The sequence below is a fragment of the Lissotriton vulgaris genome, chromosome 1_1 (assembly GCF_964263255.1).
Source record: "Lissotriton vulgaris chromosome 1_1, aLisVul1.2, whole genome shotgun sequence".
Lineage (NCBI taxonomy): Eukaryota > Metazoa > Chordata > Amphibia > Caudata > Salamandridae > Lissotriton > Lissotriton vulgaris.
Genome location: NC_141685.1, coordinates 1,513,075,501 through 1,513,102,342, shown reverse-complemented (window position 1 = coordinate 1,513,102,342; position 26,842 = coordinate 1,513,075,501). Strand labels below are relative to the sequence as shown.

General features: G+C 41.5%; 1 protein-coding gene across 1 annotated transcript in view; it reads right to left on the bottom strand.

The window, feature by feature from the left end:
- RELN (reelin) overlaps positions 1-26,842 on the bottom strand; it is a 1,675,658-nt gene that overhangs the window by 238,759 nt on the left and 1,410,057 nt on the right. Inside the window, exon 37 of the mRNA XM_086967429.1 lies at positions 8,046-8,130. Within this exon, the coding sequence (XP_086823555.1) occupies positions 8,046-8,130 (85 nt within the window). The remainder of the gene's footprint in view (positions 1-8,045; positions 8,131-26,842) is intronic.

Here is a 26,842-nt window from a genome sequence, read left to right as displayed (position 1 = left end):
TGGGGCAAGCTCATGACATAACCTTATGTAATGTGAGAGATATTAACATTGTGAGAGTCTACCTTATATAAATACAGCTGTGTCAAAGATTGTGCACACAGCTTGTAAATATGCACTCAGACAAGAATATGAAATGCTGTGAGAGATCTTATCATTGTGAAAGTCTACCTTATAAACACACAGCTATGTCAAAGATTGCTTTGTCTGCCTGCATATTTACAAGCTGTGTGCACAATCTTTGACATAGCTGTGTGTTTATGCATCTCCCTACCATTTCATATGGTTTTCTATCTGCTATTCCTATCCCTCTCCAGACATTCACTCCTTCCGCCCATGCTACAGGTTGCACAATGTGCTTCATAAAAATGAGCATATTTACAACTCCAATGAAACCATTACACAATTTCTAAACCAGCATTGAATCCAAGCATAAAAAACAATTTATAAAGAAGACTACCTTATAAACACACAGCTAACATTATGGAAAAAGGTATAAATATAATTCCTTAATTCACAGAGACACACACTATGATACTTGTAAAAATTCTTTAAACTCTCTATCTTTTTTAAAAGAATCATTACTCACCTTTAAAAATGGTTTGGAAGATGTCAAACAGTGTCAGTCACAGTCAACAGAAATTCTTAAGAAGAATCTCTGAACAATTCACTGGGAGCCTTTCAATAATGGCACAGATTCTTTCTGATTTCAGAGCCATATTCTTGCACATAGCCAATAAAACTTGTTCCCCCACAAATTCAAAACCAAAATGCACATTTTAATTGGTTGTAGATTTCAAGACTTTGAAACTCACATAACATTCACCCATCCCCCCAGTGCTCATTCACCAAGTAACCATGGTAACTCCCTCTAAAACTCTAAAAACAAGCACAGAGTTCACAAGTTCATTTTACTATGTTGCAAAAAAATCCATCAAGCCTGCTTGACTTCTCAATCTACTAGCTAATAAAATGCAATGTTTCTTTAAATGACTTTTTCTCAACCATTGAAATGACTTCTTTAAAAAAAAAAGCATTCACCCTAATTTTCAGTGGAGATTTTAAACAAAGCTCCAATAATTTCTACTTATTCATCTGCACTGATTCTCAAACACTTTTTTATCATAATCAAACTGCCATTTCCACAACTCATCTGACTAGAAGCACACCTACCTTCACACTCCTACCTTCAAAATGACAAGAACCTGGTTTGTGGGTCATAGCTATGTCCACTGCGCTCAAAAATACGCAACTAACAGAGGTATTTACAATCTTGATTTACCAAATGTGAACATTGTATGGATTGGACAAAGAGGATTGAGGAGACACCAATTCATACCATTGATAAAATCCTTTATGCATTTACCACACCCTGATCTTATAATTGTGCACTGTGGTGGAAATAACTTAGGCACTTTGACTGGGGTAGGTCTGGAAATGCTTTTAAGGGACATCTTTGGGCAATTAATGTCACTTTTTCCAAAAACTGCCTAGGTATTTTCTAATATATGCCAAAGGCAAAAATGGAACTGGTCCAACCAATTTTGTCCACAGATTGAGAAAGCAAGGAAACATGTAAATAAATCTGTTTCTGCTTACCTCAGAGACTATGCTATGGGTCCCATTTATCACAACAACTTGCGTTACAACATGCAAGGCATCTATAGGAGAGATGGTGTGCATTTTACAGATGAGGGGAATAGAGTTTTCCTCTTGAATATAAGACTCTGCATTGGTACCTACTTGTAGGTACAAAAACACCCAATGAACACAACAGCTCTTTGCAGAGCTAACTTACCACTAAACACTCTACATTCTTTTTTTACTCTATTTTTTTTTACACTGTTTTTCCCCGTGGTGTGCTCAGGGTGTGCGTACCGGAGAGCGTACCCGGGAGCGCACCCAGCGCACCCCGCGAATTAAAAAAAAACCAAAATAAAACGTTTTTTTGCCTTTCAGGGTCCTTCTAGGCCCCCCTCAGAAAACCTAGGGGGTCAGGGGTTGTCTACTCTGCCCCCTTTTAATTATATCCCCCTTTCTTTTTTCACCTCTTGTGTCTCGATTCTACCGAGACACAAGATGGCGGACTCTCCGGACTGTTTAGAATGTTGACAGACACCCGACAGCCAATAAGCTTTCCGCTCGCGCACACCCGTAGCGCGCCGGGTGCGCTCCCCGGTACGCGCACCAGTGAGCGCTCGGAGCGCGCCTATAGATATATATGTGTTTTTGAAGTTAATTTTCATAAAAACCACTAGAGCAATTTTCACCGAACATAGCAAAGGCACATCTACGTACCAGTCTCTACAATTTTGCCAAGTTTGGCGTAATTCCATTCAGCGGTTCGGGCTGTAGACTTGTCAGACCGTCCTATGGAAATTAACGTGGAGAAAACATGGAGACCCCCCTTTTTTCTCAGCCCCCACTTCACGAATCCCCCCGAAACTTTCAGGGAAGTAGCGGAGCGGAGCGAGACCATTTTAAGGAAAATTACAGGCAGACCCCTCAATCGGTGCCAAAGTTATTCCCAATAGAATTTTCGGAATTTCCTATGGTAGCCAATCCTAACTATAACTACCTACTGGCGACCACCAGTAGGTAATATATATATATACATACACACACCCACACACACACATAGCATTCTATTTGTTCTTTAGATGTGCCCTATCCTGAAGACGCTCAACTGGAGTGTGCCCAAATGCATCAACCTATGTATTTTCGTGGAGTTCCTTATTCCAAAAAATACCCATCAGCACCTGGATTCATCCAAAGGAATTGTTTGGACTGTAAAGTAATGCTTCAGTCTCCAAAAGTGGTTTTCTTCAGGAACTTTTGGCACTGCCTGTGGGTAGACTCTGAACACTTCAGATAGTTGTAGGCACCCTCCATCAATCTCAACAAGGCCAGTGCAATGAATATATAATTTGAACTATTTTCGATTTTATGTTTAATAAATATACAAATACTTAATTATCAACATCTCTTGATTTGTTATAACATATGCTATGTGGTGATACCTTCAAGATTACTGGCTATATTTAATATGCGATTTTAACCGGAAAATTGGAAATGTATTATGTATATGTATTCTTTTATGGTGATCAATTTGCCGAATAAAGATATTTAATAATAATATGCGATTGGATTGAAATAAGTTCCACCAGTGGTGAGATGGCCTGATATTGATGTACAGGCAAGGTGTCCTTGATTGATCCCTATAAAGAACCCCCCATTTCAGCCACATATAGAGCCCGAATGACATAGGGTTATTTGGGCTTCCCTTTGATCCTGTCAGATAATTTCAATTGCAGCAGTTCACATTCAAAGACTCTGCAACATAATTGCAGACAGTTGGAGCCAGACCATTTCTGCAATCCAGAAACCAGACTGAACAGAGGTATTTTAGTAGCTTCAGCATGGCCCCGTCCTTGTCAGTTTCCTCTTCTGACAGATATGAGGGTGATTCAGGAGCTTCAGTTTCCCACGTACTCACTGCTCCCCTGGCTTTTCTGGTGTTACATCAAGAGACCCTATCAAAACTCAGATTTAGCAGGATGGAGGTTGAATGGCTAGGGCTGAAATCTATGGTGGTATCGGATTGTGTAGAAATAACACACTAGGTGTCTGGAAGCTCTTCCACTTTGAAATCATACACCAAACATTAGGAGTCTTTTAACCCTTTCGATGCTAGTGATGGAACGGTTCCGTAACGAGCGCCGGTTGGGCTGTGCTTATGACAGAACCGTTCCATCACGACCACGCCTGTTATTTAGAACCTTCAGCACAGTGCGAAAATTTGCGCCGCACTGAAGGTGTTAATAAATGGTGTGTATCAAATCATTTTGATCCTCAAGTAAGAGGGTTGGTCCCCATCCTTCCTTTCCTTCAGGCTGATTTCCAGATGCGTCTTAAGGTCTCAACTTTAGGAACACAGTGGGCAGCCATAAGGGCGGTCAGTAGTACATGGGAAAACATTTCAGATGATAAACGTTTCAGGTTTTTTTTATAATATACTCCCTATTTCTACTCCTGTTTTTCATACTCGACACCTTATTTTGGGCAGTTACATATGCTAGAAGGCTGGGGGAACTAGATCCACACTTGAAGTCATCCTTTTTGCAAGATTGTTGAGCATAGGGTTGTTATTGAGATATTTCCATTGTTTGTGCTGGCTGAGGGTAAATTCCTCTTTTGATAGAGATCAGGAGTTGGTTGCACCTCCGTTTTCCCAGCTTCTATTTCAGAGGAGGATGTTAGGCTAGTTTTCTTGACGTGAGAAGGGCTCTTCTAATTTATTTTGAGAGAGGGTCCTCTTTTAGGATGACTGATTGTTTGTTTGTCAACTTTGGGCTAGCCAGAAGGGAGTGAAGCCATCAGTATGTTCTCTTAATAAATGCAAAATGTAGCTAGGTTCTTTGGCTTATAGGTAAGGGTCCAGCAGACACCTTTTGGTATTCAAGGCAGATCCTAAAGTGCCAATGTCTCTAGCAGAAGTTAAGTGGCCTCTATTGCAGCAATGTAAAGGACGGCACCTGGTCTTCTACTTGAACTTTTGTTAATCATCACAGTCTGTTGTAGGAGTTGGACTTAAATTAGGTTTTTGGTTCTGAAGTTCTTTCTTCTATGGTATGACTAGGAAAAGGCGATTTGCTGTGTATAAAAAGTGTTTCTGCAAGCAACCACAGTTGTCCTGAACTAAGTTTTTATATTTAGAAACATAATGAATATAAGCAAGGGAGGGACTAGGAGGTAATGCTTCAATCTCTCAATGTTAATGGCATTACTCTGGGTCCTTCTGCCGCGCTTTATTTCATTACTTTTCATGGCTCCCACCCACTGCGTTCCAGGCGAACTGGTTTTGGTTGAGTCTTTTGGCATGGTATCAACAGGACGAATGGAGTGGGGGGCACTTCTATTTATATTGGTGAGTGGTAATTGGTGTCTGCGGAATCAGGCTTGCCCCGTAACGTAATGATTTGAACAGAGGGAGGAGAAGGACTCAGAGTAATGCAATTTCTGGTAAAACCAGAAGATTCTCCAGGTTTAATTCATAAATCCTGTTAATTCTGCATCCCAAAAGTAATCAAGAGTCGCAGCATTGTTAAATCCAGGAGTACAGGATTAACACACCCACTCCAGGGGATTCATAATGTGGCCTTAAACCAATAGATTAAATGAAATCCACCAGTGTGTTCCTTTTCCAGTGGCTTAGGGCAGTGCTTGCTTGTGTCTACTGCACTCAAGTGAGAGAGACCAGCACTGAGTACAGGGCTGTGTAACTGAACAAGAGCAATCACACAGAGGCAAGTTAAATCACCAAAACTCCTACAGACTTTCTGCGTCCCTTGTTAACTTTGATTCGAGGAGTTTGTTCCCAAATTGGGTCTCTGAGTTTTGTCATACACAATTGTCTCCAGGTGATAAATACATGGTGGAATTTGTTTGAAAAACCCCACGTTTAGAGTCAGAGCACCTTTAAGCAAGGGAAAACACACAAACTTACTGTGTTCTCCCCTATTGTGAGACACGTAAATCAGACTTGCGTGTATAACCATACCCAGTAAATGCCCCACCCAATAGTATCATATTTACTTAGTGCAATATTTCCACGAATTATAGCAGGCACATCACTATGAGGCCAATAATCCTGAAATCTATCAAATTCCTTTTATTAGTGACCTGCTTTTCAATATGCACCTACAACTGTAAAACAAATACTTGCACTGCACTTTCAGTTTTGGGCGTTGTGCTCTCATATTTTTCTTTTTTATGCACAATGATTGAGGCCAGTGATTTTGATGAAAATAACCAGACCTTGGGCCCAACTCTGAGATTTTTCAGTGTGGTTGAAAGAATGTTGCAAGTCACACCTACTCACAGAAATATCTATGCGAATGAAGGTCATGGTTTTTGTCTGGCATCCGCCATGTTAAGAGGATGGAAGCAGTTTCAGTTCTACACAGGTTGTCTGATTGACATGCTTTGTGGAATCTGTAGGTCAGGTGTGAGATCAGCGATTTCACAAAGAGAGACCAAGCTACCTTTCCCTCTCTCCCAGATTCAAGCCACGCTGGTCAGTAGAGGTGAAAAAGTATTTACCGGCAGAAAGGATAGAAATCAAGGCAAAGAGCGTGTTGATATCAACCCACAGAGTAACTGTCCTTCCTTCCTTACGGAAGCAGCCCAGGTATTAGCGTCACTGGTACCATTGTTGGCAATGAGAATGACTGACAGTAATTTATGAAGTGTCCAGTCCCACCTTTAGCTGATTCCGTTGACACTGGTGACCGGGGGTGGAAGCGGACTCTGCGGTGACTGAGGTCAGTCCTCCACATGTGAAACTATGCACTGCCCTTTCCACTGCAGACGAAAACAGTTCGTCTGCAGTGGAGGCTGCACATAGCGCATCTGATTGTTTCATATTTTGCGAACAGAAGAAATAACAAGGTCATTTACCCGTGCATCTACTTATACCGAGTAATGAACATGAGGGTGCAAGCAGTGATGCAACAAGGATCGCACTTACAGGGGAATATATTAGCTCTTACTTGGCCCTTAAAAAGGATCACCTCATATGATTCCATTTTGATACCTCTGACCTTGCCTTTTCATTATACTTCTATATTCACTGTCATAAACAAATGCCTCAAGGCAAAAGCCCAGAAACACCTCAAAAGCCAATGAAACCACCACGCTTCTGAGAGCTGTGCTCCTTTAGTTCAACCAATAGAAATTGACTGCACATGCTCATAACATGATGCAGCTTAATAACCACAAGTCATACGCTTCGCACAGACACCTGCACAGAGGCAAATGAAATGGCTCTCTGGAAGAATCTGAGAGAGCACCTCCACTGTGCCCTATGCTTTCACTTCTGCAATCGCCAGAGTGGAAGCACCAATTTGCAATGCCTTGCATACAGGTTTGCCATTCACCCTCCCTTATTCACGTTTATGCAACAGATCGAGCTCTGGGCTGGGGAAATATTGATTTATGGAGATCCGATGAAGCAGATCAAAGTTTCTCATAGACAGCACGCAGCTCTATCAATTCCCAGTAGAGACAATGGAATGGGTGCAAACCCCGACACGCAGCCATCTTCATCTGAACTCAGCACAACGCAGCTGCCACTATACTTTTGTCCTATTACAACATAACAATGTCTCCTGTCCCTATTTTTGCACAAAAATAAGAAAATGAAACCAAAGCTTTTGCAATTTATGCTAAAAACCGATTAGTGCATCTCTAAGTACTTCAAAAAGGAACAAAGAGAAGGAATTACACCCGGCTAGTGTAGGTCTTTTCCTATGAATTCTACCACAATGTTGTGGGTAAATTCCGATCAGCGAGCAGCTGCAAGAATCAGCTGCCATTTACACCGTCGATGCTGCAGGCTCTGGGGCTCTCCGAGTCGCATATTTGAAGAGTATGGTTTCACCCATTTACAGATGTACCCATACTATACCCACTTTTTAAAAAAAGGGCTAAACAGTCTTTTATAAGAAATGTGGAAACAATTCAAAACGCAAAGCTAAAGCAAATCTTTTACCACTTTGGGAAAAAAGGTCCAGTTTGTATGATTAATTGCCTCTCCTGGTTGTGTTTAATCATAGGGGCTACCCTAAGGCGGATCATTCACATTGCCTTATTACTAGAGAGAACCTAAGTGACAGTGCATTATTCATTTCTTCAACAGACTCCCTCTGATGCTTGTGTGCTTAACAGAATGACGTATTATGACAGATGTCCCACCAGGCTCAACGCCTCGCTTGCGGATGTTGATTAATTGATCACTTTCCACCTTGTGGAAGTCAGCAAATGGCGGCCTTTAAATATCTGCTAATAACACGCCCAGCTCACGGAGGGATGCTCTTCGTCTCGCATATATCACATGGGTTAAATAAGCCAGATGCCATAATAAGCTGTATTAATGACTGATATTATGTTTCGTGCCACAGGCACCCCTTTTAATTTGGCATTCACTAATGACCACTTACAGTATTCTAACTGAGCAATGTTAGAAATGTGCTTCGGCGGGAACTTACCTCTTGCGAAAAACTTAAAGGAGAACTGGATGTATACGATGTGGGTGCAGTCTAGATCTCTGGAAACCAGCATGCGCAGACCTTCCTGGAAGGGCATACAAGACACTTCATTAAGGAACATCACAGTTTCTAGATTATTACAGCTTTTACATTATACAAGTGCTTTAGTTATCACAGCTCTTAGTTAAACCTGTTCAGTTCGGTCATCACAGTATTTAGATTAGCAGTGTTTAGGTTATTTAGGTACACTAATGTAGCTATTTATTTAAATATTTTATAACGTGCTGCATGTCGCCTGGGGCCACTTCACAGAGCTATTCAGTTCAAACTGAATGTCGTTCAGGATTGCGGTGAAGCAGGAGTGTGAACCCAAGGCCACATGCACGATGCTTTTTACTGATGGGCCGTTTGCAACTGGTAAAATGTATTTCCAAATGTACCAACCCTATTTTGCGAGTCGGTAACCTATTACCTATTCGCTGAATAGCGTTTGCAAGTCACTATCAGGAAGGAACATGCCGAGGGCATCCCTTCCTAATAACGAGCTGTACTGGTATGTAGGAATGTTTTGCAACCTAGATTGCAGTCGCAAAAAATTTGCAGTTTACAGCCAATTTCAAATTGGTGGTAAGCCATTCGCAAATAGGAATGGGTCCCTAAGGGACCCCTTCGCCTTTGCAAATGGGCCCCCAACATTTCTTTCAGAGTAAGGAATTAGTTACTTACCTGTACACTATAGTTCTCCAGTATTATCTTTCATAGATTCACATGCTTGTATCTTCCCCGTCGTCATGGTGGGAGTCTCACGGTAACAGAATGACCAAGCAGTATCATAGAGAAGAAAAACTGCATAGAAAAACCCCATAGGGGCTGTACTATTTGGTAACCAGACCATTTCTTTGTTTTGGTCCAAAAGCCAGCCAATCAGAATTGCTGCCCTGCCCTCACACTCCCCAGCAGCAGCTTCCTGCCTCAGATTTCCGTCCCCGAGTGAGAGACATGGATAAATACCGAGAACAAGATCTGCCTGAGAAACGGGGAGGCGGGCGGGCGCATGTGAATCTATGAAAGATAATACTGGAGAACTATAGTGTACAGGTAAGTAACTAATTCCTTCTCCAGTATTACATCTTTCATAGATTCACATGCTTGTATCAGAGTAGTAAGCAGTGCTCACCATACTTGTAGCGTTTCCAGGACAGAACACAGAAGGAAGCTCTGCCGTAAAGCAATGATATAACAGTAGCTAGTAAAGCATCAGCAATACGATAAATGCATGTATAAGTACAAGTCAAAGCACTGTATAGTAAAAAACAATATGACATTAGGCCATACCTTACTGGAATAGACGCTTCAGAACAGCCTGTCCCACTGCCGTGTCCTCCTTCCACGCAGTGTCTAGACAGTAGTGTCTTGTAAATGAATGCACACTCTTCCACGTTGCTGCTCTGCAGATGTCTGGCAGTGCCACTCCTGCGAACAAGGCCATCGAGGTTGCCATCTTCCTCGTTGAATGTGCATGCACTTTAGAACATAACGGCTTCCCTGCTTTTTCGTGACATTTCAGGATAGCTGAGGATATCCATCTAGCAATACTCAGTCTCGACAATGGAAGACCTTTTCTCTGCCCTTCAAAAGCAATGAATAATTGCTTGGACTTGCGGAACGTTTTTGTCCGTTCAATGTAGAACTTTAGGCATCTTGAAATGTCTAGAGAGTGTAAGGCTCTTTCTGCTTCTGAGGAAGGCTTGCTGAAGAAAGTAGGTAAAATAATGGGTTCGTTGAGGTGAAAAGACGTCGCCACCTTGGGAATAAAGGTAGGATTTGTTCTCAGTATAACCCTGTCCTGACGAAATTGTAAGAAGGGTTCCTCCACCGAAAAGGCCTGGATTTCGCTAACCCTCCTTGCAGATGTTAAGGCGAGAAGGAGGGCTGTTTTCCATGACAGGAACTGCAAGTCTGTCTTATGTATGGGCTCAAAGGGTGGCCTCATAAGCTGCGATAGAACTGTATTGAGGTGCCACGGCACAGGTGGGCGTTGGATGGGTGGGAAGACTCTAAAAAGCCCCTTGATAAATTCCTTTATCACTCTGGATGACCAGAGAGATGGTTCATTTGGCTTCCGCCGGAAACGTGATATTGCTGCTAAGTGCACTTTAACCGAAGCATGCGACAGACCTGACTTAGATAGTGAAAGCAGGTAAGGCAGGATACCTTCAGGCTGAACCTCAAACGGATGCAAGTTTTGTCTGTTGCACCAGTGGCAGAAACGGGTCCATTTTGCTGTATATGTTTTGTTTGTCGATACAGCTCTCGCTTGTGAGAGAATATGCCTGCATTCTTGCGAAATATCTAGATTTTGAAATTCCCGCTCATGAGGTTCCATGCGGACAACTTTAGAGAGTGTAGGTCCGGATGCAGAATCTGCCCTTCCTTCATGGAGATGAGGTCTTGAAATGTCGGGAGCTGGATCCTGTCGCCCCTCGACAATTGAAGGAGGTCTGAAAACCACGCCTGTCTTGGCCAGGCTGGTGCAATCATTATAATCCGGCACGGTTCCAATCTCATCTTGCGCAGGATGCGCGGTATCAATGGGAACGGAGGGAACGCGTATGCAAACCTTCCTGTCCAGTCCATGAGGAATGCATTTCCCATGGAGTCCTGTTGACGGTACCTGGACGCAAAGTGAGCGCACTTTGAATTGCTTTGAGTCGCGAACAAATCTAATGTGGGAGTGCCCCACCTTTAAAATAAAATGTGAATCTGAGTGTCGTGTAGTTCCCACTCGTGTGTCGCATTGGGAGTGCGGCTCAGGGCGTCCGCCCGAGTGTTGAGAACTCCCTGTATATGCTGAGCTTGGATCGAAATTTCGTTGGTTATGAGCCATTGCCAGATCCTTTGCGCCAGTGTAGACAGCTTTCTGGATCTCGTCCCGCCCTGTTTCAACAGGTAAAACATGGTCGTGGTGCTGTCCGTTTGGATAAGTACTGACGATTGTCGTATTCTGGGAAGGAATGCTTGAAGCCCTAGGAACACCGCCTTGAGCTCCAACATGTTTATGTGAAGCTGAGCTTCCCAATCTGACCAAAGGCCCTGAATTTCCAGCTCTTGAAGATGCGCGCCCCATCCTTTCAGCGAAGCGTCCGTCGTCATCACGAAGTCGTGATCTCGAGGAATGAAGCTCAGTCCCTGGTCCAGGTTCTTTAGGATCTTCCACCATGACATGGCCACCTTCATACGGTTCGTGATGGTAATGCGATCCTCGAAGGTTCCCTTGGCCTGTACCCACTGTTCGTCGAGCTGTTCCTGCAAAGGTTTCATTCGCAGACGACAGTTTGGTACCAATGGGACAACATTCTGAAGGGTATCTTTTTTATGTATAGATTGAGATCCCTCAGGTCCAATACCTGTCTCCATTTCTGGGTCTGTTTCTTTTTGATGAGGAAGAAATGCGAATAGAAGCCTCTCCCTCTGAGATGCTGTGGTACCTCCTCTATGGCACCCTTTTGCAGAAGCGAGAGAACTTCCTTCTGCATTTCTTTGCGATGACGGTTGGGCCTGAATACTGGGGGGTGGTCCGGTGGTATCTCCACAAATTCCAGCGTGTGGCCCCTGCTTATGACATCCAAGACCCATTTGTCCGATGTTATGGACATCCAGTTGGCGAAGTATTGAGACAGATAGTGGTCGTTGTCCGGGATCTTCCGTGTGGGGAGCGCCTGCCTGAAATCATTGACGTCTATTAGACTGCTGATTTTTCCCCCTGGCGTTGGGTTTACCTCTGGACTGTTGCTGGTAAGAGGAGTTAGAGGATCTGAACTGGTTGTTGGTGTTAAACTGACGATATCCCTGCTGATTGTACGGTTGATATCGGTTGGACTGAAAAGAGGGTCTTTGATTAAATTGGCCTCTTGCACCCCTCTTCCGAAAGGACTGAAACTTTCCCTGCTGAAGAGATCCTAGCGCTCTAGCCGTATCCGTGTCCGACTTTATGCCTTGCAATGCTTCATCAATATGTTTCCCAAACAGATTTTCCCCGTCAAAGGGCATATCGACAATCTTCGCCTGCACTTCTGGTCGAAAAGAAGTCGCCTTGAGCCAGCCCTGTCTGCGAAGCGAAACCGCCCCGGCCATTTGTCTGAAGGCTAAAGACGAGACATCCATGGCGATGTCGATAGACTCGGCAGCCGATTTTGCTCCTTCTTTGAGAAGGGCTGCCGCTTCTTTTCTTTCGGTCCTCCGGAAGCGCTGACAGTATGGGTGCCAGATCTGACCATATCTGTCTGTTGTAACGGCCAAGCAGTGCCATAGCATTTGCCGCTTTAATGGTAGAGGCTGCCATGACCGCAAACCTCTTACCTGCTCCATCCATTCTCCTCCCTTCTTTGTCTGGTGGCACTAGCGAAGTAGCCACCGGGTTTTTAGAATTTCTTTGCGCCGCCTGTGTCACAACTGATTCCGGCCTGGGATGTCCAATGAGACAGGCTGCCATAGATTCTGGAGCTCTGTATTTCTTTTCAATTCGTGGAACTGAAACCGCTATAGAAGCTGGTGTTTTTAGAATCTTGAGGCCCTCCTCCCAGATATGAGGGATAATAGGAATTGAGCGAAGTGACCTTTTGTTATCATCCTTGAAATCGTACAAGAAACAATCAGTCTCTTGCACTTCCACATCTAGACTGAATCTCTTGGCCGCCCTTTCAATGATATCATGGAAGCCTCCGATGTCCTGAGGAGGGGAGGTAGATTTGAATGGGTCAGGTGATGCAGCCGATGGCAAGACGTATTCGTCCCATTCCTTCCCCGAGGCATCATTAACCAGCTCTCCGTCTTCGGGCTCTTCATCTTCATCGGAGTCCGTTAGGTCGTCCCTTATAGTAACCACCTGCGGAGATTTAACTCCTTGATCTTGAGGGGTAGGTGCTTTTTTAGGTGTCTGCGGAGGAGGCGTCTGCGTAACTGGTTGCGAGGAATTCGCCTCTGGGAAACGACGATAGTAGTCGTTTAGCATCAATCTAAGATCAGACACAAGAGTGAGGGGTATAGAAATCGTCTCTTGGCGTTCCTCCTCCCGTGAGTCCACGTGCTGCTCTTCTTCATCATCATAATCACCAGATTCCTGGAATGATTCATATCTGGAAGATTTTGGCCTGTCCCTGAAGGAATAACTTTCCTCCTCATCCGTATCTTGGCTTTTTATTTGAAGCTGAGAAGGGCTGTAGGCGGCACCTGAGGACTCCTCTCCATCTGAATCCTGCTCCAACAGTGATGATGGCGGTAAAGGAGAAATCTTTGTCCATGAGGTGAACTCTGCGGATTTACTGATGGTAGCCGAACCTCTCGTCGACTGAAAAGAGCGGATGGAGATCATGGTCTTCGACTGAGGAGAACTGTACGCTTTAGCCGATGAAAGCAAGATTTTCGTCGACGGAACCACCGTCGACGGAACCACCGTCGACGGGACCACCGTCGACGGGACCTTCGTCGACGGAACCTTCGTCGACGGGACCTTCGTCGACGGAACCTTCGTCGACGGAACCATCGTCGACGGGACCTTCGTCGACGGGACCTTCGTCGACGGGACCTTCGTCGACGGGACCATCGTCGACGGGACCATCGTCGACGGGGCCCCCGTTGACATCCTTGACATCGAACCTGTCGTCGACGGAGTCGTCGTCGTCGACGGTCCTTTCGCTGACAGAGACATCTTACTCATCGATGTCGTTGCTGTAGACGTCGTGGTCGTCGACGCAGCCTTAGATCCTGTCGTCGACGAGGCTGTAGACGACGGAACTGAAGTTTTCACCACAGACTTAGGAGCAGAAGCCATCGCACTGGTAGTAGGTGCAGATCCAGGTCCTTTAAGACTTGACTGCTTCTCCAGAGGAGTACTAGTAAGAGATGATGTCGATTTTTCCTTAGACTTACTCCTTTTAGACTCCACTTTCTCCACAGAAACAGAGGCCTTTCTTTTCTTGGGAGTGGAGTGAGAAGATTCTTCCTCAGAATCTGAGCCTGGTGTGGCCTTCTTCTTCTGAAGCCATAACAGTAATCTAGCCTCTCTGTCACGTTTGGTTTTGTCAGAAAATTTTCTACAAAGCTTACAGTCCTTCACCAGGTGTTTAGGGTAGAGGCAGTAAAGGCAGTCCTCATGTGGGTCCTCAGAGAAAAGTCTGGCCTTCCCACAGGATCTGCATGGCCTGAACAGCCTCTTTTTAGAGCTTTCAGCCATCATAAGCAAGATAAGTACACACAATACCTCAATTTAGAAGGCAGGAAACAAGATTCCAAAGGGTCAAAAGTTCACACAGGAACAGAAGAAAACTGAGCAGAGCTCAGGGAGACTCCTTTCTCACACGAAGGCGGTTGGAAATCTGAGGCAGGAAGCTGCTGCTGGGGAGTGTGAGGGCAGGGCAGCAATTCTGATTGGCTGGCTTTTGGACCAAAACAAAGAAATGGTCTGGTTACCAAATAGTACAGCCCCTATGGGGTTTTTCTATGCAGTTTTTCTTCTCTATGATACTGCTTGGTCATTCTGTTACCGTGAGACTCCCACCATGACGACGGGGAAGATACAAGCATGTGAATCTATGAAAGATGTAATACTGGAGAATCAGCAATCCCACAGACCACTGCCTACTCTGAAAAAATGTAAAGAAAACTTTTCATTTTTATTTTATAAAAGAATCCCGTTTTCCTTTAAGAAAACAGGCTGCATTTTTTTTAAACAGCTGCTTTATTTAAAAAGTAATCACAAACATGGTGGTCTGCTGGCTCCAGCAGGCCACCATCCCTGTGAGTACCAGCCATTCCCCATAGGTCGCAAGTTGCAACCTGCATCATGAATACTAATGAGGCAGGTCCCTGGAAACCCAATTGGGAATAGCAAACAGTGTCTCCGACACTTTTGTACAGCAGATTGTGTGACTAACAAACCATGATGGTCGTACATCTGCCGCCCTTTATGATCTTTCTCGTTTGCTGCCATCAATTCTGATGTCTAGTTGAACGTTTCTGTGAACAGTTCCGCTTTGAAAGGTTTCCTGAAATGCTGATGGCTAGGTTCTGCCCTCAAAGTCAGGTCTAGAGGGTTTCACAGTTTGTGGCATTGTTGTCCAATTCAATCACATGTTACTGACTGGAGATTTGTAATTGAAAAGCAGTTGGAACTAGATTTTCACATGTATCCCACACAGTCTTACCAGTATGCTCTGTGAACCATAATAAGCACTTTTTCACTGACCACCAATAAAGAGAGCTCAAAGTTGTTTCTATGTCATTATGCTCTCAATTTTGTAGGGATAGCCTGGCGCATTATTCAGTAATCATTGCCTCTTTTAGATCTGTTTCTTTGGAAGGCCTTGCGTACTACATTATAAGAGTCCATCTCTGCCATTACCAGGAATCGTATCAGTTCTCCAGTGTTGGTGCAATGGACTATGGTAATGATCTGCAGATCAGAAATTATCTGCTGTACCCCCAGATTTGTTGCGTGTTGGATATCTTTAAAGACTTGACTTTTTCCTCTGAGTTTCTGCATCATTGATGTGCACACCATTGTTTCACTGTAGCCAAACGGAAAGCCCAGGCCTGCCTTGTAACATTGTGACTAAGACAACAATATACATAAGGGAACTATAGTGCAATTGAATTATAGATTTCCGTAATATTATGCTAAAATCTAATTGAGTTTGGATCTCAAATGACAGTTTCTGTCTCAGTCTTATATAAGCATACCCGAGGAATGAGAAGGCCAGGGAGAGGTAAAAAGGGGCTTGAGAGGTGCGCTCACCAGATTGATTGCCTACTGCCCAAAGAGATGGAGTTTGTGGCACCTGAGGTTACTATCAAGAGTCGGGAAGCTATGCTTGTTGACTGTGCGGGATCTACACATTTCCGATATTAGATGTTGTCCATGGAGTATGACACACTACTTTTCTCTTCTAATTTGATCGTTTCTGAAGTCATTTGATTGTCTTTAATGCACCTGGTGCTTGATGTATCCCACTATTTGCGCAATACAACCAAGACACAAACAGTGTTCTTGCTAATGGAAAGTTGTAAGATGCTATGCACTGCTCATAGCGTAAGGGGCTGCTGAGTATGATCACTAGCACCTGACTACCCAGGAGAGGGGTTGTGAGAAAAAGATAATTACGCTGTTAAACTTAGAAACTGCCCATGTCAGTCGCACTGCCCTGGGACACTATATGTTATACAACCTGTTTTGGGTTTTACACTAAATTGTGTCTGTATTTTTCAATCTCTATGAGCATGAACATCTGGTTAGTGCTTGCTCAGTGAGTCTGAGCAGCACATTGGAAAGGCCACTTAGTGTGTGTGATTTGTGTGTGTTGCAGAGACACCGATTTGGATGGTTTACTTCATGTCTTTGCGAGGATGAGGTCCAGGAGCAATATTCCTTAGATGGTGGATTGCACCTTCTACAGCGTTGGATCTTCCAAATATGTTGTGCTAGATGATCATGGTGCAGTGCTTGGATACCGTTTCCTTGAAGACTGGTGGAGTTTTTGTTGAGGATATACAGGAACTTTACTAGTTTAGGGTCAGCTATAATCTTTCTGGATAGAAGTTTCAGCAAGGAGGTCTAGAGTACTAAGATAAGGAGCTAATGTATGAAAATGTACTGCAGAGATTGTATACAGTGTTATAATGGGAAAACAGGGCATAGTGGTTTTGTTACACCATCTACATGGAGTCTTTATTATGTAATGATGTGTTACTGTAGAGGCTGTTTATTGCAAACCCTATCATTAACTCTGTTTAAGAAAAGAATGGTGACTGCTGAGAGCTTACGTCATCACTAAAGCCTTTTACAGCCAGCCCCTAATCTGCGCAGAGCTATTAGCAGCGTGGGAATGTTGTGATAGAAGTGAGCCATTCACTCTGTATAGAATTGTATTAGAAAGGTTTACTTTTACATCACCATGCTCAATCTGCACTCTGTTAAAATGTGATAGCACAGGGGTTAGAGTTTCTCTGAGACCTTGTACACAACCTTTTATTCTATTCAGGGATATTAGTAGAGAGCTTGCTGTTTGTAAGCCATATAATACAATAGGTACTAATTTGCTATGTAACTTTTACACAGACCATTAGCTCGATGTTGAGGTGCCACTGGGGGGCTACTGTTATAAAGCAGTATGAGATAAGATCACTGTTTGATGAAACTCTACTATACGGAATGTATAGCAGGTTGAAATATACTACCACAGGGCCTTGGTTTTCTTTTTATCCTTTTACACAAACTGGCTTTTCTGTTCAGAGGAATCACTAGAGAGGGTGTTCTTACTGTAGTGCACAAAACACAATATTCACTCAGAGAAAATGCCTTTCCAGAGAGATGACTTTCTCAGTAAAGCCTTTCATACCCAGCCTCCATCTTGAGAAGAGATGTCACCAGAGAGGTCATGTTGTCATAAAAAGGAAGCAGTTACGCTGTATAAATTTATTTTAAAAAGGAGACACTCTCACCAAACTGTACCATACAGAATTTGCACTCTCTTAAAATGTGATAATATAAGGCCAAGTGTTTCCATGGACCTTCCAACACAGATGCTTTGTTCTTTTCAGAGGAGTCAGTGGACAGATTGCTGTTTGTAAAGTGAGTCAACCACCCTATTCAATCTAAGAACATTTTGTAGAGAGAGCTGGGTTCATTACTAAAGCCTTCACACTCAACCATTTAATCGTAGACAGGTGTCAGCAGAGATGGTGTGTTGTTATAACACTCAACCATTCATACACCATGTTCTCTCAGACAAAACGTCTTTCTAAAGGGTGAATTATTCACTAAAAACTTTTACACTAAGCCTGTACAGAGCTATTAGTAGAGAGTTTATGTTGTGATAGAAGTGAGCCATTCACTCTATATCGAATTGTAGTACAAAGGTTACTTTTACATTCAACTTTACTATCCCTATTCTGCACAGTGTTTAAACGTAGTAGCAGAGGGCTTAGTGTTTCTCTGAGACATTTTACACACACCCTTTACTCTTTTCGGAGATATTAGTAGAGAGCTTGCTGTTTGGAAATCAGTATAGCACAGCAGATAGGGGTTCTCTTAGGTTTTCTACAGAAAACATTTGGTCCCTGCTGAGGTGTCACTAGAGAGGTTGCAGTTATACAGTAGTATGACATAGAATCACTGTTTTTTTATCAAAAACGACCATACAACATGTATAGCACATAACAATATAGTAGCACAAACCTTGGTTTTACTCTTAATGCTTCTACAAAGTCTGTTTATTCTGTTCACAGGTATCACTAGAGCGGGTGGGTTAGAAATTGGGTCTCTAGTTGGCAGAGGTATGCACCTTGTACAAGTAGGGACCATAATCCTAGTCAGGGTAAGCTAGATACACACTAAAAGATAACATGTGCTCACCCTCTGGTAGCTTGGCACAGAGCAGTCAAGCTTCTCTCAAGAGGCACTGTGTAAAGTATTTGTACAACACACACACACATACACACACACACACTGACACAATAAAAACACCACAAACATAATCCACACAGTCATCAATATAGAATAATTTTATGAGTAAATCAAGACCAAAACTACAAAACTCTAATAAGTAGAACCGAAGTTATGAATTTTAAAAGAATAAACCAAAAATAGAGCTTAGAAGTCAATAGCACTAAAAGGTTATAGAGGTCGCACTAGACTGGAGTAAGTCCAAAGTTCAGGCTGAACGAGATGGAGGGCAGGCTGGCTACAGAACTCAGGTAGGTCCCACCAACGTCAAAAGCATGATGTGTCGGTTCCCAGTCACACAATTGAGATGATGTGTCATCGGCGGGCCTCGAAGACAGATCCTGTGTCGTCATTGAACTTCTTTCTGATGAAGGCGATGAATTATCATTGAGCCTCTGAGATTCCACATCATCGTAGAACTTCTTACGATGAAGGCAATGTGTTGTTGTCAAGCCTTGCAGTCAGCCTTTGCATTATTGTCGTCAGGACACGCAGAGATGATGTTGGAGCAGTACTACATCGACGTGGAAGGAAATGCATCAATTGAGATTGGAGCAAAAATAATGATGCAGTGTTTTTGGAGCGAACAGCTGCAGAATCAACTTTTGAGGCCCAAGACTGAAAGGGCACCTCAGGCAAGGGAGGACTCACATATGGCAGAGTCCAGCATCAGGGTTGCAGGAAGTCTTTGATGACACTGAGACTTCTGAACAGGGGACAAACCAGCAAGCCATTGGAGTCACTCTGGGTTTAAGTGAGATGGGTCCAGTTCTTTTCCTCAGCATGGTAGAGCTCAGCAGGCAACAGGGCAGATCAGCAAAGCAGATGAGCAGTTCCTTCAGAACAGTCAGTCAAGAAGAGTGGAAATCCTTGTAGCACAGCAGTCTTTACTTTTGGCAGAGTTCTTCACAAGTCCAGTAGTGTACTGTCTTAGTAGGGCCAGACCCTCAACACTTACACCCAAATGGGCCTTTGAAGTGGGGGTGACTTCAAAGCAAGCCCTTGAAGTGCACAGGTTCCCCTTTCATATCAACCCAGTCTGCCAGGCTATTTGTGGGGGGTTATCAGCCCTTAGTATGGGACACAGGGCAATGCCTATTCAGGTGTAAGTGTCAGCTCTCCTTTCCTCTTCCTGCCAAGGAAGAGCTATCAGAATGTACATAAATGAAGATGGGTTCTCTGTCACACCCATCCTTACTGTATTTGTGGCTGTCTACAGGGAATTCACAAAGTGTAGCTGCCACCCATCCCAGAAGTGTATTGGAGACAGGCTGCGAGACACACAGAACAGTAAGAGCAGAGAAATGTCCACTTTCTAAAAGTGGCATTTCAAAAATAGTTATGTTAAATTCAACTTTACCAGTAAAGATGATTTATCATTACCATTCCAAAAATATGAAACAGGTTGTAGTCACTCCTTTCTAATCAGGAATTACAGCTTAAAAGAGTTTTAAGGAATTCCCAAAGCAAGCCAATTAGAGGAGTTTGCCTCACAGTAGTGAAACATTAATTTAGCTGTTTGTCACTACCAGGACATGTAAAACTTAAAAGTACATGTTCTGCCTTTTACTTACACAGCACCCCTGCTCTAAGGGCTACCTAGGGTCTACCTTAGGGGTGGCTTATATGTAATAAAAGGGGAGCTTAAGGCTTGGCAAGGGGTTTTAAATGTTGTGTCGAAGTGGCAGTAAACTTTACACACAGGCCTTGCAATGGCAGGCCTGGGACAGATTTGAAAGGCTATTGTGTGTGACACAATCAGTGCTGCGGGCTCACTAGTAGCATTTATATTACAGGCCCTGGGTATGTGGTATACCACTTTACAAGGGACTTAGAAGTAAAGTAAAGGGGAAGTCCATTCACTTTAGCACTGTTTAGCAATAGTAAAGTGCTCTGAATCGTAAGGACAACAACACGATACAGCAATCAGAGGGGGTAAGTAGGCAAAATTCTTTTGGGAAGACCATCCTAAGGATGACAGGTCTTACAGGGTGGTCTTATTGTACTGAACTAATTACCTTATTCACTTACAGGAAAGTTCTTTTTGGAGGAATAAAATCCTAGGTAAAGCCTTCCACACCAAGCCATAACATTACACAGAGGTCTCACCAGAGAAACTATGTTGTCATAAAAAAGAGCAACCGTGCTATATACAGCTATAAGAAAAAGAGCCACTCTTTCATCAAACTGTAGTATACAGGTCCTGCACTCTCTTGAAATGTGATAATACAAGTGCACATGCTTATCTAATAATTTATTCTACCCAAACCCTTCAGCCTGCTTAAATATGTCACTAAAAACAGTGTTCTTAGTAAACTGAACCATGTAATAATCAGAGTTTTTAGCAATAACTCTGTGATTAGAGGAAATAAATATCATGTGTCTTTTATTTTCTCTGAAGGGCTTCCAGTCGATTAAAGATGTCAATGAAAGAGCAATAAAAGGAGAAGAATAATCAGTGGTACTACAAAGAAGTCTCCAACAATGGAACACAGCCACAGAAAGGAAACAATGGTAAACAAAATTGAAATCAAGTAAGAGCATCCAGTCTTTTATAAAAAAAAATAATAATATCATGTAAACTTTGTCTGCAGATGTAAGTAGTAATGAAGATCTGTCAACATCTAAGAAAAAACCCTATTGTTTTTCAACAAAACATAACGCCAGAAAAGGAACAGACTAACCAGACAGATTTAAGAAGAAATTTAAGGAACTTCACCAGAAGTTCTTCCATAGACGAGTAATATCAAATAGTGCAAGGAGCATGAAGACAGTGAAAAGCAGATATAGTTTGTTGAGTGTCTAGTAGACACGGCCTTTGTATTAAAGAGAACACCACTTATTCTAATTTTGAAGAGAATGAGATGTTTAGATAAACTGGTTAATTCACTTTAAAAAAAAATTGTCTAAAAGGGTCAAATTATTAAAACAAACTTTTGCAGTATTTTCTAGAGCGAGTGGAAACACTTACAGTAGTGAAGCATTTTTTAATGAGGAAAGCTATTTACAGGAAAATGATTTTGGTTTGCAATTGACAGCAATGCTTGTGCATATAAAATGAATGAAGGTACACCATTGAAAAGAAATTAGTGCCTATAACTGCAGAAGAAGCGATAATCAATGAATTATCAGGTTAACGTCCTCGACAACCAGTTTTTGAGTGGAAATGTTGAAACGTATGAAACATAAGACAACTGTCTATTGACAAACAAAGACTCTTTTTAAACAATACTGCAGAAGAACTGTGAAACAAAATATGAAAATACTGCAATGCATTGATTCTTGTTGAGTTATGAGACTGACAAACCTTCAAGGATATTCATTGGTTTGCTTATCACAACAGATTTGTGACAATACTTTCTATCACATACGGATATTGTCTGTGGACCACACTAATATGCATAATCTTGTAAGAAGATTGAATTTTATGAAAAGTCTAGCTCTCCAGCTTCAAAAACGAAATGATATGTTATTAAGAGGTAGTCATTCTCAAGTCAGTTCTTTTATATATGCTAGTCAGATGACATACTTTAGACCCAAACGGTCAACCAAAGAAAACAAGATAGTTGCGGAGACCAACACTGAAATTTGAAATACAAGCATAGTTTTATTAAGATTTAAAAAGGAAATTGATGCATTTGTTGCAACAAATACAGAAATTCATGCCAAAGTCTGTGTTTGTTTTAGGCAAACCCACTAAAGATCACAAAGCAAAAAAACACATATTTGTGAGAAAAGAGAGTAATCTAGCACAAGGGTTTAAACTGGTTCTTTACTTAATATCTGAAGACTAGTTGGACTTGTGCAAAAGGCAGATTGTCAGTAAATATGGATTGACAAGTTGGATGATAATAAAATGCCTGCTAAAGGTGTTCATAATTAATTGGAAGTTTTTCCAATTTCTCTTGAGCTTCAAAATCTCAATGTCAATTAAAATATTCTCATCCAGAGAGTATATCTCTTCCAAGCTATTGTTAGAATGGAGACCAAAAACAGGAACTCACCACCTTCTAAATTACCAAATAGTCTAAAAGTTTAAAGTTCTATATTTGCCTTTGAATATGAAGGATCATATTGAAATTATAGGTGTAGATTGAGAAGAAGAATCGCTAGTGGTTCTAGTAAATGAAGTGCCTACCGAAGATAAAATTAATTATCAGGATCTTATAAGTGTTGATAATGTTAAAAACGCTGCACAATATCTTAGACTAGAAAAAGCGTTTTACAAAGATGTTGATGTAGAGGAACATTTTAACAGTTTTAGAACACAGCTGCTTCAGCTCAATTTGGAAAAGTTGGCTTAGATAAAGCCAAAGAAATGTATAAGCATTACACCATTGTTCATCATCTGCATTCAAGAGACACAATGGGGGATGCTTTAGAATTTTAACCAAATGAAGCACGCAAAAGGTGAACTGGTGTGTGGGAAAGAGCTTGGAAGCACAGTGATTTCCAATATTGTTCCCTTCAGAAGAAGGGAGTCGTTATGATGAATATCCAGTACAGATTCCTGTATCATAATATATATTAATTAGATTATATTCAGAAGGTCCCCATTAGGCAAAACATTCAATACATTTTCCACCTTCCATTTCAAAGTGATCTGTCAATGCTATCTTATACTGCAGGCCATGTAATGAGAACAGTGACATAGTTTAATGATATCACTGCAAGAGATATTGTGGAAAAAGTGCATGGTGAAGTTTAGGTACTAGGGAGTAGTGTGATGAATATAACGGGTTGCCAAAGTGGTACCAATGAATATTGGTTCCATCACCATGGTGAGCTAAAGTGTATGTTGCGCAATCTAGGTGCACCTACCTGGTTTGTCACTTTGAGCTGTGCAGAGAATGCTTGGGATGATCTTCATAAGTTTCTCAGGCAACTTATTACAAATATGCAGGGATTAAGTTCAAGACTCCTGGTGAATTGTGTTCCATTGATCCTGTAAATGTTTGTAGATACTTTAAGCACAGATTTGAAGCCATGCTCCATTTTATCTGTAACAAAAAGAAACCACCACTAGGTGAGGCTGTGGACTTTTTCTGGAGAAATGAATTCCAAGCTGGAGGTACACCACGTATACATATGTTATTGTGGGTAAAAGATGCCCCAAAGTTTGGTCAAGATATTGATGCCTCAGTGTTGTCATTCATTGAGCAGTATGTAACTTGTGACATTACAGAAGAGTTTCTGAATAGAACTCTTAGGCAACAAGTCTTGTGATCCCAGTCTCATAAATATGGGAAATATTGTCGACTGAGATACAGACCAAAAGAGAAATACTACACTAAGTGCTATTTTGAATTCACTGGGCCTGTAATCTCCAAAGGAAAAGTGAACAGTTTTATGTCTGCAGTCAGACACTCTGTTGCTGGAAAATCACCTAAAAAGCATACAAAGTGAGGCCTCAGAAAGTATCAATGATTACAATCCAGTAATCCTGCCCATGTGGAATGCCATCATGGATATTTAATTTATAGCAGACAAATCTATTGCTCGATATGTTGCTTCATTTATAACAAAATCAGAAACGACAGACATGAGGGTTGCATTAGAAGAGATAGCAGCAGAGAAGCCTTTAAGTAAAAAGGTTTACGGTTTCAGTTTAAAGAAGCTCTGAGACAGAGAGATTGGACCTTATGTAGCTTGCGACAAGCTCAGTTCTTCTAGTTTATATGGGAAGTCCCAATCAAATTGGCAAAATGGCAAATTTACATCTGGCATCAACATGAAAACGTGTTGAAACCATTTCCTGATATTGAGTATTTTGCTTAGTTTGATACAGAGAGCACTGACCTACTTAAAACCAATATGATGTACACAAATTACCCTAATTGAAGTGTCCATCTAGAAAATCTTTGTCTGTATGAAGTACTGCAGTAATATATATATATACAGAAATAACATAGATGAAAATATTGAACAGGGGAAGTTTGGCGTGACTGGCTATAATGGATGTTTAGTGAGACATGAATAGCCAATTATCATTAATCATTGTGAACTGAGCTGTCAAACAGGTAAGGAACAGAATCATTTTACCTGGCTCTTTTGCGACATTTTAAACCTTGGCGTTTAGAGACTGAACTGCTAGGTGATTGTGACTGTTATGAAGACGCTTTTAATGCAGAAATAGATAGTATTCAATGTGAAGTGGTTCCCATATATTAGAAAATGTTAAATGATGAAATTCAACAAGATTAAACAATTGCTATAGAGGTGGCAAGGAAAGTTCAAAAGACAGCTAGAGCTCTGGGCCTAAGAGTCAAGGTCTGCTTGGCCTCCTTTTCATGACCTCTGAAGTCCTTACGTAATGTAACTGGTTCTAATGTAAAGTGCTCTGACACCGTCGGGTAAAGTATGCGCTATATAAAAATGCATAAATAAATTGAAAATGAGGCATCCATAACTATAAATGAAGTAACACATGTTATGGACCAAGTGAGGAGTGACATCTTTGATTTAGAAAATAGTATTTCTCAACTGAATCAAGAACAGCTAGAAATATTTGAGGAAACATAATAATCTATGGAGCATGTACTGCTGCATGAGAAGTATGAATGTTCATGTACATCATTCAAGCCTACACATATCAATGTTAGTGGTCAGGCAGGTACAGGAAAAACAATTCCAATTTAAGTGTTGACTGCATTTGTTCACAGGAAGACTAGTTGTGATCTTTCATGCATTGTGACTTCCTACTGGACAAGCTCCTCACAACATTAAAGGAGCCACATTGCATTGACTGCTTATGTTGCCTGTGAAACATGACAACAAACTAGAGTACTTGAAATTATCTGGTGATGCTGGTCATGAAGTCTCTAGTATCTCCAAGGTTCTTATTATTGATCAGGTTGCAAGGTATAAAATCTAATGTTAGCTTTCATTCATCTGAGGATGCAAGAGGTCCTCAGAACTATGATGTTCTCTTTGGTAGTAAATATGTCATAGTTTTTGGTGATATTCTACAGTCAACTCCTGTAAAAGTTCAACCAGTTTTTAAGATGCTGCTTCATGAAGAAACTAAAAAGTCATTAGGGAGTATTGGAAATGTTAACATATGGCTAAATTTTCAGTTTGCTGAGTTGACTCAAAATATGAGAGAAGCTGCAGATATGGAGTATGGCAATTTATTAAAATACATGAGAATAGGAATTATTAGGGAAAGCTCTTGCTTCTTGCATTGTTAGGTCTCTGTTCCCACATAATGACTCATTAGCTTCTGTAATGCAAGTGCTTATGAAAACACATACACAGATTGTGTGCCTCATGCCAGCATTGGATGTGTGAGCTCAGTTTTACTTAGAAATCGTTCATTTGGAAAAACAAGAGATTGTGAGTCTTAATAGTAAATATAAAATGGAATCTCAAGGTTTAAACGTAATACTATGTTAATCAGTGTTAAAGACACTGAAATGACTAGAGAACACAGTTTCACATACTGCTGATTTAGAAAAGTCTCTAAACCTATGTAAAAACTGCAAATTAATTGTGCGACGAAATCTGAATGCTGAGGATGGATTAGTGAATGCTGCAATGGGAGATATGATAGACTTGATTACATATCCAAATAGAGCAGAGTACAAATATTTATTTATTAAATTGGATCAAAGGAAGAGGATAAGAAATGGGTTAAAGCCCTCTATGTGAGAAGACAACAGTTTTCTCTGTGTTTGGCCTATGCTGTTACTATTCACAAACCTCAAGGATTAGGCTTTGAAGCAGCAATGATAAATATAGGTCAAACAGTATTCAAAGAAGGCATGTCTTATGTTGCTCTATTGCTCTATCAATGGTGTTAGGTCATTGTCAGGATTGTACCTTCTTCAGTTTTATGAGAGCAAAGTCAATGCTGACTCATCACGTGTGATAGAATACAATCGTTTTAGAGGGCTGTTCTCCACATCTAAGCTTATATCCCAAAGTTGAAAAATATACAAGTTATATGAAGCGAAAAACTTCTGAAGTTGCAGATTTTTCAAAAGTATCAAAATTAAGTGAAGAATCTACAAAGATTTCAAAAAAGGTAAAAACGAATTAAGTCAATAATGTAATAGGGTTTCCATTTTCAAACATTTCAGGAGTTTGACATTACTCTATTGTAGTAGTTAATGTTCTATTCCACCTAAAACTAGTGATTGAAATCATTCAACAACACAAAGAGAAACCTTTAAGTCAAGCTTTCACCAATCTAACTGAAAAATATGTGTGAACTTCAACTGCATTTATATGTGACTCTGTTGGCCACTGTAATGGTTGCATACAGTTCACTTTGAATGTCCAACGGGATGCACAGGAG